This window comes from Grus americana, chromosome 9 (assembly GCF_028858705.1).
Source record: "Grus americana isolate bGruAme1 chromosome 9, bGruAme1.mat, whole genome shotgun sequence".
Lineage (NCBI taxonomy): Eukaryota > Metazoa > Chordata > Aves > Gruiformes > Gruidae > Grus > Grus americana.
In genome coordinates this window covers 17,466,770-17,487,674 of record NC_072860.1, presented here as the reverse complement: position 1 = coordinate 17,487,674, position 20,905 = coordinate 17,466,770, and the positions used below count along the sequence as shown (strand labels likewise).

General features: G+C 40.9%; 2 protein-coding genes across 31 annotated transcripts in view; both read right to left on the bottom strand.

Moving 5' to 3' along the window:
• LRCH3 (leucine rich repeats and calponin homology domain containing 3) overlaps positions 1-5,296 on the bottom strand; it is a 70,417-nt gene extending 65,121 nt beyond the window's left edge. For 7 of the 24 annotated variants that reach the window (XM_054834837.1, XM_054834844.1, XM_054834842.1 and 4 more), the window contains exon 1: positions 4,783-5,294. In XM_054834837.1, the coding sequence (XP_054690812.1) occupies positions 4,783-5,158 (376 nt within the window). In that variant the 5' untranslated portion in view covers positions 5,159-5,294. Of the gene's footprint in view, positions 1-4,782 lie in introns of all 24 variants that reach the window. The other 17 variants (XM_054834853.1, XM_054834860.1, XM_054834855.1 and 14 more) reach the window with 4 other exon arrangements.
• A 914-nt stretch (positions 5,297-6,210) lies between these two features.
• On the bottom strand, positions 6,211-20,841 carry FYTTD1 (forty-two-three domain containing 1). 7 transcript variants are annotated; one of them, XM_054834659.1, is made up of 11 exons: positions 20,680-20,816; positions 20,073-20,128; positions 19,267-19,361; positions 17,183-17,314; positions 13,984-14,129; positions 13,122-13,234; positions 12,185-12,281; positions 11,119-11,180; positions 10,199-10,273; positions 9,227-9,353; positions 6,211-8,275 (listed from the first exon to the last, which is right to left on the bottom strand). In XM_054834659.1, exons 4-11 carry the CDS (start codon positions 17,259-17,261, stop codon positions 8,180-8,182), a joined length of 795 nt encoding a protein of 264 aa, XP_054690634.1. In that variant the 5' UTR covers positions 17,262-17,314; positions 19,267-19,361; positions 20,073-20,128; positions 20,680-20,816; the 3' UTR covers positions 6,211-8,179. The 7 variants fall into 7 exon arrangements, with proteins under 7 accessions (XP_054690634.1, XP_054690636.1, XP_054690633.1 ...); XM_054834661.1 differs by lacking the exon at positions 19,267-19,361; XM_054834658.1 differs by lacking the exons at positions 19,267-19,361; positions 20,073-20,128 and having other exon boundaries at positions 6,211-8,271; positions 20,680-20,841.
• Positions 20,842-20,905: the final 64 nt, after the last annotated feature.

Here is a 20,905-nt window from a genome sequence, read left to right as displayed (position 1 = left end):
AAAAATACAGAGATACCATATTTGCAAAGTCATTCTAAAGGTAGTAGCAGACAAATTTTTTTTCTTCCTTTGCAGTGTCTTGCTATCTTTTTTCACTATTAATATATTCCAGAAACAAGAAGTACTATGCTGCGTGTAATTATCTTACTAGTTGATTTCCATACAACAGCTATTTCTTTTATTGCATAAATCCACATATTCCCATCTTCTCCTTTAAAAATGGAGGCAGTGAGTGGTTTAGGTAATTATAGCTGTCATGGAGGGTTTGACAAATAACTTTTCTGCTCAATGTATGCTTTAGGCCACTGGGAGAGCTGTCAGATAATGACATCAGAGTCTACATTAACGCTGGCAAAATGTAACTGTGCTTCCTTTCATATTTTAACTCAGATTGTTTATAGCCCTTCCTTTTCCTATTCCCTGGTTGAGAACAAGAGTGGAATGAACAAATGGGTTGTAATTCAACTCAGATAAAATGGGGATAGGTAATGCAGGTTAAATGAAAGAGTATTAAAAAGAGAAGCACATCCTTGCTTTGTTAATGAAGAAGCTTGCTCATTTTTCATCATCAATGAGCTTTTTAAGCTTGAGTCACTTCCTAAATTCCAATTAAGTTGTAAGGGATGAGCATAAAGCACACCTGCTTTCCCCTCTTTCAGTATCTAAGTTATTATTACACTGCATTTCTTGTACATGAGCCATCCCACATGGACAAGAACGTTAGATGGACTACTGCATCAGGCACTGCAGGGAGCTACCTCCCTGCTAATCCATTCCAAAGCTCTCAAGCATAGACTGTCCCATCTTCAATCTGATTTTATATTACATGACCTTAATTCCAGTCAAAGTACAAAACAACCAGAAGCTCATTATTGCTTCAATACCTGCTCGGTTCTGAGAACAACCTTGAGCACTGATCTTGGTTTAAAAAGCCTTCTGTGGGTCTTCACCATCTGGAAGACAGCAGTGCCCAGAAGCAGTTGAGGCTCTGACATTATGTGCTGGCTTTGGCTGGGATAGAGTTAATTTTCTTCATAGTAGCCAGTATGGGGCTATGCTTTGGATTTGTGCTGAAAATAGCGTTGATAAGATTTTTTCATTATTGCTGAGCAGTGCTGACACAGAGTCAAGACCTTTTGTGCTTCTCACACCACCCCACCAGCGAAAAGGCTGGGAGTGCACAAGAAGTTGAAGAGGGACACAGCCAAGACAGCTGACCCAGACTAGCCAAAAGGACATTCCCTACTACATAATGTCATGCCTCGTATACAACTGAGGAAGCTAGCCGGGGGGGGGAGGATTGCGGCTCAGGAATTAGCTAAGCATCAGCTTCAGGTGGTGAGAAATTGTGCTGTGCATCACTTGTATATTCTTTTAGCATTATTATTCTCTTCCTTTTCTGTCCTAGTAAATTGTCTTTATCTCAACCCATGAGTTTTACTTTTCTGATTCTCTCCCCCATGCCCCAAGGTGGGGTGTGTGGGGGGTGGATGTGTGTGGAAGGGGAGGAAGTGAGCGAACAGCTGTGTGGCTGTTTTAGCTGCCAGCCGGGTTAAACCACAACTCATTACTAGAGAATTAACTTTCCAGTGAAAAGTTTAGTGACTGAGGCAAATGATTAATGAGGAACTTAATTTTTCCACTGATGCCTAACAGAAATATTATATTAACTTCCAGAATAAAAATGCAGCAAACCTCATCTGGTCATAAGGTTTAGTGTTAGGTAGCCCTGTGAGGAGGGAATTGGACTCAATGATCCTTATGGGTCCCTTCCAACCTGAGATATTCTATGATCTGTTTATCAAATATTTTTCCAAAGTTAAGTTACACATGCCAGAAACTCAGCTCTGATTATTGTTTATTTTAGTGGTACCTAGAAGCTATTACAGCTTGAGCACCAGGGTTAGTATTACTGTCAACTCTGAACCCATAAAAGATCCAAATAAATGTGATCTTTCCATTGATTTAATGTTTGAAAATGTGCTATGGCTGACATCTACTTAAAGGGATTCTCCCCTCACCCATCATCAACCTCAAAATCTGCACAGAGCACCCAACTAAACTTGATCAAGCATCTAATCTGTAATGCCCTGTTTCTACTGACCTGCTTTGCTCGTTCATCTGCATTAAAAACAGCTTCCAGGCAAGGCCAGTGATTCTGTTAAGGCCTAAGGCTATGCTAGATGCTGGTTTTCCAGCAGTGTAGTTACATTAGTGAGGGATACGATTCATTCCCACCTCTTTAACGTCAATGCATTTACAGTGACATGCAGCTACTTTTATTACTAAAAGAATGGGAATAAGCTATACCAGTATAACATGATCCACACTAGAGAGGTGCCTATTCTGGCACATAAAAAAGAGTAAGGTTTGCATATATATTGTTTTGTCTTCAGTTTTATAGTTTGGGAGTAATTCCAGTGATTTTTATGAATCTCCACACACAGACACACCCCACCTGATGTGCTTTGAGTCTTTGTGGCACAGCATGCAGGAAGGCACTCAGAGTCTACAGTCTAGGGGGTTATTTAAAGTGTTTATTTAAAGTGTTTGTATATGCATGTTGGGGTGTTAGGTGTTACACTGTATCATACTCTTTGTGGGTCCTCCCATACAAAATAATTGGAAGTTACACAAGAAAGAAATTGACATGGGGAAAGAAGCGCATTAAATTTGTAGCTGAGCACTCAACTGAAAACTAGGGGTCAGAAACACTTGCACAGATTTTTCTCCGCTGCCCTATTCAAAACAAACAAAAAAAGGTCATAGAATAGACCACATTAAAAAAGGCACAAGATGAAGTTATTCATAGCATCCTTCAAAACAGAGAATTTAAACTGAATGTGTCCCCCCAATGAGGTTTGCTTCTTACAACTTTGGAACAGTTCTAGCTTTTTTCTAAGGTTCATTGTGGTGATAAACACACAAAAGTGTATGGTATGTACTGCTGCTTATTAGCATTTAATGCTTCTTGAACAACTACAATGCAAATATTCATCACAATAGATGGGAACCTCGGTGGAAACAAGAATTCCCACAAATTGTTTAAGAGTACAGTAAATGAATAGTATTATAAACAAAAAGCGCAAATCCTTCACAAATGTGTACGCTGCATTTGCTTATGGATTAGCCTGCTACACATTCATTGTCCAACTGCATTTGTAGAAAACCCTTAGAACAAAACAAATTTTATACCCTAACAAGAAGCATTTTCTATTTATAGATGTGTTCAAGTCAAACCACAGTTGTCTCAAGGTTTGTTTGGGTGTTTTCGGTTTTTTTTTTCAGTTGGGGTTTTTTTGTATTAGTGACAGATTTTTGCATAAATAGGACGTTACAGGACAGAGTATGAAGTCAGACAATTTTTCAAGGAGGCTCCATTTTGCATTACTTAACTGACAGTGTATCAACACACTTACTAACAAACACAGTAACTTTCAAAAGTGATGTTTGGAGTGTATTTCTAAACTTCTAAGCTACAACTCAACACAAAACACTAGAAAATCTAAGTGACCGCACAGGAAGTAATCAAAGCTACAAACAAATGGCATGCTGACACCTTTTAAAACTATTTTTACTTCACTTATATAACTGGACAATCAAAATAAACATAAATTTGCTCTATGTAATGCATTAAGAAAACTTCTACATCCTGCACAAACTCTCATTATTTCCCAAGTCTCATCTCTCTATTTATTCAATACACTAATATGTAAACATACTCCACAAATGTGTTTTTGCTTATGATCAAGGTGCTTACAGGGAAAGCATACATTTTCAGTCTACTCCTATGAATATACTTGAGAAACAGAAGGAAAACCCAGCCCTACTGCTTACTATACCTTGTGAAAGTATTTCTTAAAAATCCTTAATATTTTTATCCATATAATTTCTGTTCAGTATTTTTCATATCTTGCTTATGGCTGTCAGAAGTGGCAATAATCGAAACATCAGAGCACAAAAACCAGTTGCTCTTAGCGTATGCACACTTGACAGTCCTTCTTGGAAAGTTGGTTTCCCGTGTCAAGAGCACAAGATGAGAGATGGTGAGGGTGTGTATGTACATACAAACACTCACATATACATACATCAGAACACGAACATGCCCGGCTAAAACCACATCAGTGAGCAGCAGCAACGAGAAAAGCCTCAGAACTCTTTTAAAGACAGCCTCCAACAAGGCAAACATCTCTAGATTGGAGACGACAAGGAAAAAAAAAATCCAACAAATTGAGATACCTCATCGGCCAGACCCGCGACGGGCAGAGGAAGGAGTATCCTGCAACAGCTCCTCCATCCTGCCTCTCAGCCGAGGAGAGGAAGGGCGGAGAGCGAAGGGAGGAGGCGAAAGCGTGAGGGAGAAACGGCCCAAGAGGAGAAATGTACCAAGCATCGCCTCTGGTGGGGGGAAAATCCCCCTCCACACCCACACGTACACCCTTGAAAAGAAATGGGGGGGAACCCCTCAAACATCCACTGAGGTAATTTCTCCTCCTTGTGCATTCAGCGTCCGCTTACTGAAGAGACAGCACATTGATCACCTCAGTCTCACCCTTAACGGGGAGCTGGTTCTCCTCATCGCCCCCAAGGGACCCTGTGAGGGTGGGCTGGGGTGTAGGGGAGACAGCCAGCCCCCCCCCTCAAGCCCTCTCTGAGGGGGAGCCGCCAGACCGCGCCACACCGGCTACCCCCAACCCCGAGGCGCTTGCGAGGGCAGGGCAAGGCGTTTCGCCAACCCGCCCTTCCCCGTCGTCTCGCCCCCCGCAACGCTGCGTCCCTCACCGGCCTGGGTGGTGTCGCTGAGGTCGTGGTTGGCGGCGCTGGCCCGCGGGTAGTCACGGAGCTTCCTGCCGCTCAAACTGAGGGTACCGCTGGTCGCCGCTTCTTCTAAAGCTCGGTCCAAGGAGCGACTCCACGACCCCGGCCCTGAAGGACCAGGTGGCGGAGGACAAGCCGTCGCGTTCCCCGCCGGCATCACGGCAGAGCCGCCCTCCGGCGCCGCCAGCACCGCGGCCGCCATTTCCCCCCCGCCACCGCCGCCGATCGCCGCTGCTGCTGCTGCTCCTCCGGCTTCGCGCGCCACTGCGCAGGCGGGGGGAAGCTCGGGACCGACAGGGAGTGCGCATGCGTAAGCCTTGACAGTGCCCGGAGTGCGCATGCACACCCGCCCGCCTGCGGGTTCACCAACGGCTCGGAGCACCCCGTTAAAAAATAACCTGAAACATCCTCTTTTCGGGTCAGATTTTTCCACTTCTCTGGGGTAATCTGGCGTGCGAGGGTGCTTGCCTCCCCTTGAACATAGATGTAGTGCCAGTACACCTTCTGAAATTCAGAAAGATTCTAGTTGCCACACCGGCTGCTCAGCACAGGTCGGCTTTTGGGCGAGAACCGCTCATCGCCGCCGGGCATGTCAGACCCATTCTAGCAGCAAACCAAGGAGAAAACGCACATATCTGAATTGGATAAGTAGCAGCTGCTTCATGTGTTTTTCCTTGATGTCATCAATCCTTAAAAGGTCACACTGCAGCATCAGAATAAATGCCAGTGTCACTCAGAAAAGCACTGACCTGCTGCTCACGCTGGGAACTGCTGCATGTCTGAGTACCACCTGAAGCTGGCAACCACACAGACCCGAGCTGGTAAGGAAGAACAGACTGTATATAGTCAGGTGGCCAAAGCACTCAACCATACTCAACACCTTATCAAGTATATTTCCAGGCAGTATTTTCTCCCTGCACATTAACAGCAGTGCTTCCGGTGCTTACGCAAGCCTCCTGTGCTCAAAAACATGACCGCAGTCGTTTATCAGGGTGTTCGTGCTGATCCCGTAATACAAGGCTGAGATTACAGCAACTTCTTGTTAGCAAGACATGTCACAACAGCATGAAAACCAGCACTTGGGCCGACAGATTAAGGGATCTGGTATTATAATCACACCAAACCACTAAATTAGATGGTGGTACCGAAAAGTACATTAATTGCCGACACATCTAAATGCAAGTGAGCTCATACAGTGCCACTCCAAGAAGTGCTTCATTTTCAGGATATTAAGCTGGGCAATGAATGAAAGCTCTCTAAATTAGGCTGCTTTTTGGTATACTCTTCATAACACTTAAGAATTTAATCATTAAGAACCCCTTGAAGGATATCAGAAAACTCACATAACCAATATATTGCCCAGGTGGTTATAACAGGAACAAGACAATATGAAACCTGTAACTTTTTATTAAAAAAAAAAATTAACAGCTTCAGAATAGATCAAATGTAATAACTTCTCCAAAAAATACCAAAAGGTACAGTGTAAAGCATTTTCTCATTAAATACAAACTAGCATTTTTTGATGCATTGCATCAATGTTTTGCATCTATGTTGATGCAAAAGAATTTTTGTTGCATCCTGGCACATGGAAAATGTATACACTAAACAGGATGACTGACAACACATTATCTACTCAAATTCTAACAGTGGGATATTTTTTCCAAAAAAATTTTCCTACTAGTAATTAAGAAAAAAACCTTAACACCATTATGTTTAGTTTGCTTCTCCTAAGGTATATTTTTTAACATTAAAAATAAGGGTTTAAGTACTATATAGCATCAAGGATGCACTCTGACTTTAAAACTGCTATATGAACAAAAGCCCTTCTACTGTCAAATGCTCTTCAACGCTGAAGTTCCTAGTAAATGCTAGTTAACTTGGAATTTTAGATGAAAATGCAAGGAAACCAACTCTGTAAGAAGTCAAATGTAAATTCTTCAAGAACAATAAAAGGAATTAAACCCACTTCAAACACCATAAACGTTTCTGGATGCAGCAAGCCAACCATTCTTTTACCTGACTGTACCTAAATCTCATTGCTATAGAACAGTGTTCTATAAGTTCATCAGTTCCTGGTCTGGAAGCAATTCTGAACAGGTGCCTCATTTTTAGGGATTATAAATTCACATTAAGGATGCCCCAGTTTTAACCATCCTGCAGATTCTGATGCACAAAGCTAAGCTTAAAGTAAGCGACTACACACTCCTACTTAATGTCTTACACATGCTGGCAAACTGAGGGCTTTCTTCCAGCAGCGTTCCCCAGTTTCAGCCAATTTCAAGACATCTGACCCCTTCCAATCACCTTCACATCTTACCTCTCTTTGGTATATACAAACAAGTGCCATTAGATTGCTTGCCTCCAGCTATTTGTAAGAGCCAGAGAAAACCCTCTGGGGCAAGGTGTGCAAGATGAGAATCTTATGTCTGGGAGGGTAAGGAACTCTACCGTACCACTGACTTTCTTGTGAACTGTTGCATTTATTCCTATGAAATTATTCAAAAATGTGAAGTTATTGCATTAAGTTTGTGAAAAAAAAAAAAACCTTACAAAAAGAAATAGAAAGCAAAAGTTTAAGAAAAAATAGGAGACAGACATACTCCGTTTACAGAGGAGATCGATGAACTTGAGCTATTTGCAATATAAATTATTCTCTTACTGCCTGCACAGTATTCCTCCAATATGATCTGGACCACTTTTAAGGATAAGAGTAGAATAGTCTCCATCCCAATTACATATTTTGGGTCTCAGCTAACAGCTTTATTTGTGAAACTGAGGACGCAAAACATTTAGTTGTCAAGAAAGGAAAAAAAAATTGAACTTCAAAAGCACAAAGAAGTACAACCAATGCTCCCATGAAAAACGCCGCTACATCACTACCAAAGTATTCATGGACTGAGGCTCTGTGCCAAACTGCAGTCCAAAGGAAAGCTCATAGGCAGACCCTAAAAAACCCTAAAATGGTGTTTATAATGAAACACACAATCTTTACCATAACAGAGGGGTCAAAGAACAGATACTGAATACTCCTTAACAAAACAAAAAACAAAAACCACTTTTAAAATTCATGTTTGTGTTTTGGTTGCAAGATGAACCAAAAATCAGTGTTGGTCATCAGCTGGGCAACAGAATCTTTTCCAACCAGGTGATGGTGCCACTCCAGCAGATCAGTTTCCCCACTTTTTTCCCCTCAGGGCATGTGTCTTTTACCATTCAAAGGAAAAGTAATATAGATAGATTGCTCTGCCACCATCTTAGCAAGAAGTCTGGAGAATTTCAGTGACATACACTGTATTCTTCTGCCAACTTTTATCTCAGTTTCTTAGTTAGGTGGGACCAGTCCTCAAGTCCATCTGTCAGGTTAGCCCACTGTTACAAAACGGCTTCCTTTGTTCTGAGACAGTGCTGTTCTCTGTTCCTTCAGGATCCCAAAACGTTCATTCAACGTCATGCCTGTCTGAAAAATAAAGTAATTTCACCACAAAAGTAAAAGATGTTAGGTTAATTTAATCAAAGTAACGGCAACAAGAATATTTTTTTCCTCATTCTGTATCATCACTTGACTTCTTAATTGCCTCAGATAAAAACAAAAGCTTTAATTTGATTTCATCATTTCCCAATTTACTGCACCATTTAAAAATCAGATCGGACTGTACATCAAGAGCTAGCATTCCTCAGAATTCATTAAGAACACATGGTACACAGTGTCAAGACTGAAAGTCTACTCAAAATAGCCTAAGTTAAACTGAGGACAAACAGACTGAAAAGGGAACTTTCACTGCACTCATTTCCCCATACAGATTCTATGCAACTCCAACAAACGCAGCACTTTAACCATGTTAACGCAGGTTGCTTTCCAGTCCATCCAGTTGAGGCAATAGACTGGAGTCTTGTCCAAAATTTCAATTAATTTTACAATACAGCAGTAGACTATTTTTGACATACTGCTTATTCATGGAAGGAACAAATCCAGACCCACACCCTCATCCCTTACGTCACCACATTTGAAATTTTTTTCCTAGATGCATAGCAAAAGTTGCCTTATAAATTCAGCTGTCAGGGTTCCATGCAGGTTATACAACTGAAAGAAGCTCATCCCTGAATTACACACACTTGCTGGTTCAAGCACAGCAGGAACACCAGAAGGCTTTTAGAAATATTCAACAATTTAAATCCCATTTAAAGCATGTGGGCATACAAGACATCAACTAGAGGAACAGGAACAGTAAGTTTAGTTAGTTGCTTGAAGTTACATAGCAAGTCAGTGGAAGAACTGGAAGTGAAAACAAGAAGTAGTCACTAGTTCCCTCTTTCTGTCACTAGAGAGCCTAGGAGGAAAGTTCCTGCCTCACTGGCTTTTTTCTCTCTTGAAACTACTTCCACAGTTAAGGAAAGAAACAACATTTACCTGTTTTCCAACACTATTAATATCAAACTGCAATGGAACCCCTTTGGGAATCTTCTTCTCTTCAGATTGGTCCCTCTTCATCAGAAATGGTGGCACAGGAGTACGAGTTAATCGTAATTTCTGGGAACTGTGAAAGAAGAATGTTACAAAGGACACAGTGAATACATGTTTTATGCAATAAAGCCTTAATGCTGATAGAGGTATGAATTTTTCATTAAGCCATTTAATCAGGCTGGCTGAATAGCTGGAGGGCACAAATTCAAGAAGGCAGAAGTCAGGTAGAGCTATAAAAGGGTAGCATTTGTTATTGTTATCAGATAGCAAGTGTCCCAACAGGAATCTTATCTTTTATCTCTGAATCCTACTGAAAAATGCATAATAATATAACATATATTAATATATAATTAATATATTAACATATAATATATAACATAATTTGTGGTTAATTATTCCCATAAATAAAAAAAAATTGGTACACTCTTCCTTACAGATAAAATGCCACTACTGAAAAAAGCAACTCAAAGAGATTTAAAAACCAAAACACCACCTCATGAAACAACAGTACCGTGAACTTCCCAAAAACACAGTAATGCTTTCTTTAAGCACAACTCTAGCATTATCTTTACTAATCAAGGAGGAACTATTACCATTAACTAGATGCTCGTTCATTTTCAATCATATAGGGGAGGAAAACAGCTGCAGTAAGGTCTGATTTGGAAGAGGCAGACAAGGTGAAAATCTACCAGCCCACCACATCGAGCTCCTAACTGGGAGATGCCTTGTGAAATTCAACTGTGATTTTATTCAAACACAGCTCAGAAACACTCAGAAAAGGGCCAGATTTAAAAGTCTTCACAAGAAGGCGTGACCTTGAGGTCACCTGAAATACTATCAGCAAGGAACTTGCTAAATGGCTCAGAACAGCAATTTCAGTGATTTTAAGAACATTTCAGAACTTTTTTGAAAACTCACATCGGGGTTATGATTGCTCCTGGGTTGTCAATAGACACAGTCAGAATCCCTCCACTTGTGGTAGAAGTTCGCCATCTAGTTTGAAAACACAGAAATCACTCACAAAAACATTGCAGAAATTTGTCAGAGTATCTTTAAATGTTTGTCCAAAACACTGGCTAGTAAAGAATGTACAAGCTTTCTGAATATAGGCCAGTACAAAGACCACATGCAGTCAAACAATCTGCAAGAAACTTGGCTACTGATTCTTGAATCTTTTACATTATCTAAATCTATCCAGGTAAGTATTAGACCACATGCTGGTAAGGTGTGCATAAACTGAGATGTTTACTTTTTTAAAAACATTCAGTTTCCTTGCCACAGATGGGGCCAAAATCATCCTCACAGCAAATCAAAGAGATGACAGACTGCAGGTCTGTGGTGTACACTGCTTGCTCAGCCTGTTGTGTTACCAATAAACTAGTTGTGAAGAGCCTAGCAGACACAGAATGATAAGGGAAGAATACGTGGAGGGAGAGCTGAGTGTCCACCTTGTGACTTGCCTTATTTCTAAACTGCTCCATAGGCTTATACATGTATTAAATAAAATGGAAATCACATCAAGAGCTCAGGAGAACGTTGACATTTGTATTTTTCTTCCACTCTAGGCAGTATTCATGAGTGGTAGAGATTAGTCTGATCCTCTGAAGCTATCACCTTCCCCCTCATTCCTGCAAGCGTCTTATGCAAACTAACTCCTCCTGGTTAAATTAGAAGATAATTTAGGAAATAACTAAGAATAGGGGGAGGATCACTGTCACTCAGTTGATATGCCTACAGAGAAAAAAAAAAAATCATTCAATTATCATAGCCAGGAAGCCAGAACTAAAATGAGAATCGTACGAGTAAGCAAACTGAAGTTTTCTAAATTAAATACTTACTGACGAGTTCTCTTTACTGTCTGATTATCAAGATCATCTGTTGACTGCACTTGGGCCTGCACCTGAAAACACATCAATACAGACACTGGATTTGCATACTGTTTCAATTCCCATTGTAGCAGCTGGAAATACATAAGTTCAAAAGAGAATTTTAAAGCTGTTTGTACACTTTGAAATTTTGTTTGTACACTTTGAATTTTAAAGTTTCTTTGTACACAAAGAAATTACTTTAAGAACACAAAATGATTTAAACAAAATTGTCAATGACACTAACTTAACCAATAAAGAGATGGAAACATTTTTGAGGACTATGTCAGCAAACATACACTTTACCAAGATACACCAAAATGTTACCAGGCCAGCAAGAAAAACCTGGCTAGTTCCTAATGTGATGAATGTTAACATACATAATATCCCATATGTTGCTAAGTCCTGCTGCTGTTTTGAAGGACTTTGGTTTTGTTTTTCTTCCTCCTGATCCTGTCTGTAATTCTGCAATCCATGTGGATGGAAGACAGCAGCTACTTACAGTCACAACGACAGCAGATGTAGAATGAGGGCACAAATGAAAACCATTCAACACCACTACCATTCACTGCAAACTCTCTATTCTCTTGATCATACTCAAAATAACCAAAAAATCCTTAAGTAACCAAAATAATTTAAATAAATAACACCAAAATAACAAAACAAAAAAAAATCAGATTCTAAAACATTTCTGCTCTATCCTTCACATGAAGGCAAATTTTAAAAGCTGCACAGTGCTTTCTAACATTTCCTTTTAAAAGGACAAATGAATACCTTGCAACTACCCCCAAACACTCCGTAAGTTCCACATCCCTCTGAACAATCCAGCTACACTGTAACAGGAAGCAAGACTCAATGGGTTACAGTAACTGAAGACGACAAGTACATTTCCCTAAAAGAACCCGTGCCTATTTCCTAGTCCACTTGAAGTTTCTACTCACGATCTGATACTCAAAAGATGATTCATTAATATCAGTGTTATAGGTTAGCTTAGAACCTGTGGCACAATTTTGTTGTTATTTTCAGTAACTTTTATTACCTTCAGGCCTCTTCTAAACAGGAAAGTTGCTTGACGAGTGTCTTTCTGCTGATTTAGTTTGTTTCCAATTCTGGCAAAAGTGGACGGCATGTTATTCCTGTAATATTTATTAAAATATAGTTATCAAAGGCTCCACAGATAACACCTTAGAGAGACCACTATGAAAGCTGGGAAACTGCCCAATACATCCCTAAGGACCTCTGAACTGTTGCCTCTGAGGCCAAACATTTCAGTTGCAATGAGCTTCTCATCTACTAGGAACAAAACACGCTACTCATAGAGAAATCACTTCTGCTACATAGAAGCCTAGCACTCCTACATCACAGGACATTATGGTTATTAATTCTGCTTTTTACTTTGCTCAGTATCCCCCAACACTTTAAATATTGCTGATTAGATTAAAAAAAAGGAGCAGTCTTGATATGTATAAAGAAAGTTTGTTTACAGTTTCCACAATAGTGTCACATGAAAATTTTCACCATGGAGACCAGTTAAGATGCAGTTCATAACAGACATGTTAATTCCAGCACAAATAAAATGTGCAATAGCTTCCATGAAACTGAAGATGGCACCACGTTCCACAAAGGCATTTTATTTAGAAAGTTCACTAAACCATGGCTGTCGCTTCAAAGCTACTGAAACCCACGTTGGCCATTTCCATGTAGGCTGCCTATGATCTATATGAAGGCAGAATACCAAGCGCTCACAAATAGAGGTACTTCCCGAATGCTCTACATGGTAATAAATATCTGGCTTTGTATTGAGACCATGTTTGTCCCACGCTCGGCTTCCAGATTTGTAGAACTTCATACATGATAGTCTTGACCGTATTATTATGGCCAGTACCTACCATCTTCTCTTGAACTCAGTCCTGTCAAACAAGACTTGCTATGGAAAGTTGTTGAGAAGAGTTCAGGAAGCAGACATGCTATTTTACCTTCTGTTTAGCGAGGCAGGCCTCCTGAGGGCTGGAGCTTGTTTCCTCTGCATTTCAGATTGTCTCTGTAGGTTTGTTTTCTTTTTCAAAACTGGGTAATTCCGCTGTGCATTCTTAAAAACCCAATAAATGTGTCATATATGCATACTGTATACACACAAACATTTTCCTTCAATTTCCATTTACAAACTGCATATAGAATACATTTGGCTTTGCCTACCTTTCACAGTCTAGTATAATTTGAAAATATCTTCTACATTTTCATGAATTCTACATTCCCCTCGTTACCAGGAGCAAAAAAACCACATAGCTTAGCAGTCACTTTTTGATTACTATATCTCCCTAATCTGACAAAACACATGCTCCACACATCTTTAAAATTAGTCTTCTTCACAAATCCAAAAGCAACCCCCCATTCTACAATACTGAACAAAATGGAGCAGGCAACAGTGCACTGGAGGAGTGCAGAAGAGGGAGCCTACTAAAGGAGTTAAGCGTTTTGCAAAAACTTCTGTTGTTGTAACAGGCACACGCTTAACACCTGCACATTGGCCAAATTATTTGTTTGTAACAAAGCAATGCAAAGACAAGAAATGTTAATAACTGAGCTTTTCTTGTAAAAATATAGTAATTACCTCCATACTTCAATTTTCATGACTTGCTACCCAATTAAGTCTTAGAAAACTTTCAAACCTAGTCATTAACTACCCCCCTCAAAACAAACTCAGCTAAACCATCCCAAATTCAATAAAAGGTTGTACCAGATGTCTCCATTTTATATCTCAGTAGCACGGTTCTGAAGCCATTATGTTTCATTCTTTTAATCTGCTCTTACATGAGCCACTAGAATTGCATTAATTACCTTCTCGCTAAGTGGCTGTCTGTTCAAAGGACTAATTCCTTTGCGTGAACCCATTGCCTTCTTGGCTGCCAAGCCAGTAATAACTCCGTAAGAACGTTTCTTCCCTGCTATCTTCTTTCTGCGTCCCAAACGATTTTTACCATAACCTGCAACAAGCATTAAGAGTTCAACAATTCCTATTGAAAGAAGCAGCTTATTGCTTTAAGATGCTATGCAGGCAATGCAAGTTATTTGGCTGCACACTTCAAGCCTTAGAGCAGAAGCTATCACTAGACTTGAAGACAATTTGGTCATTCAGTTATTTTAGCAGGTCTGGCCCAAGCCCTAGCACAACAATAATCAGCTTCTCATATAGATCAGTTCTGCTCCAGTTCACAGCATTAATTTCTGTTGAAAATTTGTTCTTTGACATGTCTACAGGGACAACTTGGAGTCATTCTGGCATAGAAAACTACCAAAATACTCGGAAATGGAACTTCATCCAGTGCTGAATAATACAAAACCAAACAAAAAAAACCCCAGCTCCTCACCCATTCAGCAAACTTTAAATTACCAGTTTAATTTAAAGAGAAAAAAAATACCAACTTCAAAGCTTACTTATTTAGATCAGTGGTTCCCAATACATTACTTAAGAAAAAAGAACATAGCAATTGGCCCACAAACTGCATTAAACAGCATATGAATTACATCACATTTATAGTGTTTTCAATTAGAAGTCTGCATGGCAGTCTGGATGAAACTGAGAATTGAAAGCAGCCTTTGAATATCCAAGGCGTGTAAGTCTGAGGTCTGTCGTATAAACATCTCAAATCTCCAGTTATGAGGGTTTGGTTAACCCTGTCTGGAGCCATTTAGCTTCATGCTATGAATACAGACCATGTTTCAGTTTTATCCCCAGCTATCGTCCCCTCTAGAACCTCAGAGTGCAAGATAAATTTAAGACTAAGGACTCAGCTTTACAGCAACGGACACATCTAGCTTTGACAAATCTGACTTTATAGCATCGACAATAAATCTGTGCTTCTTCATGAGACAGGAGCCATTCACATGAGGTAAGCCATCGGTCAGAACCTAGCTTCAATAAATTTGCCATGGAGAAACTACGTGCCCACATTTTGTGGATGGTTAGCAAATCTTCTTTTCAGACAGAAAAGCTGAGAAACAGGGTTACTTAGGCTGAAAGGGACCTCATGAGCTCTCTGGACTCAAATAAATGACAACCTCAAAGTCAGCTCTGCTGCAGAGGGTTTTGTGCAGTTGCATTCTGTGTATCACCAAGGACAACTTTTATTTAAATGAACAATGTTCTTCTCTCTGTTTCTCCCCTCAAAAGCTGAAAAGAGTCCCAGTTGAAGTTCCTTGCTTCTTTCCAGAGAGTTTGGCAGCCACTTCTAAAACCACAAGGAATTGAATGCTGTTGGATCATCTGTGGTTTCTGTAGCTGTCCACAAATGACAGAGAATTTACTACTTCTCAGAATAACTTCAATGTCAATGGAGCAGCGACAAATCTATTGGTCATAAGCTACTAATAACTAAAATGCTCAGAAGAACTATTTAATGATATCTTCTGCTCAAAAAACCAATATAAATGAGGTTTCCTTTCAGTGGGGGAAAATGTGTGGAGCTGTATAGGAGGGAGCAGCTAAAGCTATTCACAACGTTTCAACATGTCATGAATCTGGCAATTTTGGGGGTGTGTGTGGGAAGTTTGCTTTTTCCTAGAACAAGGGCAGGCAAGGACGGAAGGTTCCAAGAGAGAAAATTAACTGCCAAGATGGTTGTATTTAGAATTTTATATTTGCAGCTCAAGTTCCTCCTAAAATTCTGAATTCCAACTCTTGCTTCTATTGTGCCCTTTGAATCATGAACAATTGCATTTGACAACTGCAGTCATAAATAGAAGCCTACATGTTTGATAATCTACAACTTAATTTCACTTACTCTTTAATCTACACAAATGTTCTTAAACTTGGGGCTGACTGATGTAAAATATTTTCCTCCACTGTCACCAATTTACTAAAGATGCACAAATCAAGTAACACTGCTATGTTGGCCTGTATAAAAACCAAAACTTCTCTGAGCCCTAAGCAACATGACATTCCACTAATCCCCAGAGACATTTGTGTCTAAGATGCTAACTACCAGCTCCTGCTACAACAAATATTAAGCAACAACATAGATAATATGGGGAGCACTGTGAATACACCGGACAAATGTTTATTTGTTTTAAATGAATGCCACTAACCAAGAAATTGCTACTAAATAAGAAATTGCATGTATTACATTAGACATTTAATTAGATTGGATTGAGGTGGTAAGCTTTCTGATTAGACACTATTTTTCCGTATTTTGATAATCCAGTGCTAAAAAGGTACTTTTAAAAATTAAACATAAGCAAAATCAGCCTACACTTCAAGCAGGTGCTGGCCACGTACTGGACTAAAACCTGGGAATCATTTTAGAATATGACTCTCATTTAATCAAAAAAAACCCTGACAGTTACTCAGGGAACTTACAGTAAAGCTGTTATTGTGCACTTTTCCTCTATTTGTTCCCTGCCTATATGATTTTCTTTCCCCACTTTTGTATTCCACAAAGTAAAAAAATTGGCTTAAGAAGGCTGACATGGTACTTCCTTTGCATCCCAAGCTCTTAACAAGAGAAGCTGACTCGGCCACTCTGCACTATGCACTTATATATGCCAGAGGCAGCATTAGGCTCTCCAATAACAGCTCTTTTGGGGAGGCTTACTAGGAGAATTCTACCTAGCAAATATAAATACGCTGGCTCATTTACACAAAGCTCTAAGCTCTGGCAAGGCCTCCACACTTCCTAATATACAGCTTTGGCATAAGCATGCTTTCTATCCATCATGGAGAACGGACAAAGTATCAACACAATTTCTAAAATTAAAATAAATTTAAAAAATCAGAAAGAAAGCCAATCCTGCCTTGAATCAAAAAGAGTCCCTCAAGCACTCAAGGTCCTCATTGGCCAAACATGTCAATGTTGTTCTCATACTGAACCAAAACCAAACATAAATAGATCCCAAATAACTGAATTATAATCAAAACTGTATATGATGCTATTTGAAAGACAACTGAATTGACCATGTCAATCCATACATTTTCATTAGGTTACATTTCAGCTCAAAAAAAAAAAAAAAATTGTGCAATCCACATGTTTGGCATACATACCTTTCTGCTGTTGGATTCCCCACTTGGAGCCTGGTGCCCTGAACTGTCGAGTTCGGTTCTGCTGAAGCCCTCTTTTCATTTTGGGGGAATATTGTTTTCTCTCTTCTTTCTTGTTCAGTTTAATTATATCATCTGCAAGCAGAAAATAAAAAAAGAAAATTTGTCACATTACAGACATATTCTAGTTATAAAGGAAAAACCCAGGCAGGTTGGAGTCATAGGAAATAGACCGCTTAGTCTTCCAAAGCCAGCATATACAAGCTAAGGTTCCAGAAGTATCTCTAAGGAACATCCAGTTCCTGTTAGTCTTACAATACTTCCTTTATAATATAATGCCCTAGCCAGAGAGAAGCAGTTGCCTATATCCAGAACATCCAACATTGTGGCATTCAGCCCAGCACGTAATTTTAAACTGAACAACGATGTTAGTTTTTGTATATCATTAAAGAGAAGGTAATCCTACCTCACTAACAGACTTTGCAGATCCTAAACAAAATGCCAACTCAAGCCTTAGTTCTTTCATTCTGTTACTTAAAAATCACACAGAGAGAACTCAGCCTATCAGTTATCTTCATATAATCACCAAGGTTGAGACGATGGGAAAAAAGCAAGCAAGATTTCTCTCCCCAGGTATCTACAATCAAAAACAATCACCTTATCTATTGTCCAGGGAAACAATGTGGAATAAATTATTTATCAGTTTAAGAATATGTGTAAATAATAGACTGATGAAAAGCGAAGAGCAGGTCTGTCAAGTGCAACTCATGGCACACCAGTTTGATTTCCTTCACTGATCAGGTAGCTGGTTCAGGATGTAAGAGTAAAGCAACAGGTGTGGCATGTTTTTATTTGACTGCCAGCTTGTTTACAAAAACACCATAAAGGAAAATGTAAAATTATGTTTATTGCATCCACATCATGAAAGCACAACTGATAAAAATGTTATGTTTCGACAGAGATCTACCACAAACACATGGACATCCTTTTCCAAGTCAGGGAGAGATGGGAACAGGGTTACTGTGTTTAACAGAGTTCAAATGGACCCAGATGAGACAACAGTGTTACCCAGTGGTTTGTATCCTACTGAAGTAAAGCTAAGAGAAAATCAGCTTACTTTGCTGCAAAAATGATTGAATATTCAGAAAAAAAATCTATTAGGATAAGGAATATTGATAAAAGGTCACTTGGGGTTTGATTTCTATAGAATCTTCTTTACCAAAGGGATCATCCCTGGAGCAAGGATTCCCAAACTATCTTTTTTACACGACAAAGGAAACCAAAGCCACTTCAAAATGGTATACAGGTCGAAAATAACAGAAACGATCACTGCCCACAGCAGTACTCAACTAGGAGCATTATTTGAACTTAGCACCACTAATAAAGTGATGTTCAACAAAAATCAAAACTTCCAAAACTGTTAGAGCAGAATACTTAATTTTGTGTAATGGCTGCTTCCATTTCTGTGTACCTGTGATACAAAACCACCACGTTCAGAGAGCATGGATCCTTGCTTCGCAGTTCATCTGCTCCATCTTAAATCTCATTTTTGCAACTTAGCTGTTGCTGCACACAGGGCTATAAGTTTTTAAACAAAAGAACTTAAGTTTCAGCTATTATCTTACTTGGGGAAATGAAGGATATCTAGGACATCACACGCTTGTTAGCTGAGACACTCTGAAGCATTCTCCTATCTTGCCTGACACTGGAGATCAAAACTACAGCTAGAACAGCAGAATAATCTGGGAACATTACCAGACCGGAAGCTTAGCTTCAGATGAGTTGCATGTAACACACTAGCAACAAAAATAAGTTTAATCTTTATTACTACATGAGAAAGTATTTAACGTTAAAATCGAGAACTTAAGATTGCCTAGATTAATGTTGTGTCAATTTTTTTGATATCATGACAGATGTGGAACTTGCATTCTGCCCCCCCACTGTACTCTAGCTGTGGTAGGGTCCTGCCCCCCCCCCCACCTTTGCTCTACACCAGACCATACGGCTTTGACATGGGGACAGTAGCCATGGATGACACTGTTCTCATGCAATGCCACCCTTGCAAGGAAACAAGTTAAGGGACACACCCACTCACAACAGCTTCTTAACAAAACGTCACCAGGACACATCATCAGTCCTTTGCAATCTGCTATTAGTCAGCGTCCAGGACATGTAGTAGTGGCTGAAAGGTTAATTTGGCCAAGTAAGAAACATCAGAATATGCGAAAATAGAACTAGCTACTCAGAATCAATAACTCTATTAATCTTGGTAGCCTTAGAAACAAAGATTCAGTATGCTAAACTATACGTAAAAATAGATTTATATGAATGCTGTAATGCTACTCCACATTCAGACATACTCTAAACATCATTTCACAAGTTATCTCCATTTCCAAAACAAAGAACTCCACTGGATCATTTACAGAAGGAAAAATTGTACAAATCCTCTTATTTTAAGGTGGTCCACAAAGGCTGAGTCTAGCATTAACATTCTAATTCACATCATGATTTCACTTTTTGAAGCAAGTCTCCTGATAGCACCTATCTGCCATGCTCTGGTAGTGTCATGGACCAGTCTTGGACTATACGACCCCATTTTTTTGGGGGGGATAAAACTAAACTGGAAGATGCACTCCAGGAATGCACCAAATACGTCCCCAACTGTTAAGAGGACTCAGCACACAGGACCAGAACAGAACTACTCCGAGATAACTCTTTGAAATATATATAGCATGGACCTCAAGTTCTCAGATACACTTGAGAGACGCAGCTCTGTGGATCTGTAATGAGGTTGTGCAACTTCCTAACGCACACAACCAATGAGAGGATGGGGGAGATGGAGGTAGATTGCCACAGGAAACTACACGGTAGAGCCAACATCACTTGATCTGACCGGTAAAGTACTGAAGAGGAGTTACAAAGGAGACTTCCCATTATCAACTTCCAAACCTGGGAAGAAAAAAAGGCAAGGCCGGCTCAGCAGCAACCTAACCATCCCCGCCCCTGCAATTACAAGCCTGGGACGCTCTCCCAGGGCCACCCAGCACCACGGGCCTGACTAGCGCCAAACGCACACTGCGCCCCGGTCTTCGGCCTGCTCCAGACACCCAGATAGAACAAAGTGAACCCACCCCGCTGAACCCGGCTGCTCCCTAGCTACGGACAGTGAACCCCCGCGCCCAGACCCCTGGGAGCCCCGCTGCTCCCGGAGATACCGCCGGACCTCGCCTCCCGTCCCTGCCACGACGGGCCCACAGGCCCCCGAAGCCTGCCTCGCATTCCGCCCCCCGCCGCGCTCTAGCTGTGGTAGGGTCCTGGCCCCCCTCTCCCGCCCGACTTGGCGCAGGCCGCCTCCCTACGCCCCCCGTTGGTTCCGCCCGCGCCGGTGCCCGGAAAAGCCCGTTGGTTCTTTCCACCGCCCCCCTGGCCCTAGCGCTTGGTTCAGCCCGCGCCCCTCCACCCGCTCCCCCACGGCGGCGGGCCCGCGGCGCTCTCCTCACCAAGGGACATATCGATCTTCTCCAGGCTGTCGCTGCTGCCGTTCCGGGCCGCAGCCGAGGAGCCCGAAAGCGGCGCCGCAGCCCCGAACCCGCTCATGGCTCCCCGCAAGACCACCGCCTCCTCCCCTCACCGCCTCAGCCAGCGGCCTGCACGCATGCGCGGCCGCACCCCGCGCATGCGTCGCAAGCCCTCCCCGCCCAGGCGCTGGCACTCACGCATGCGCAG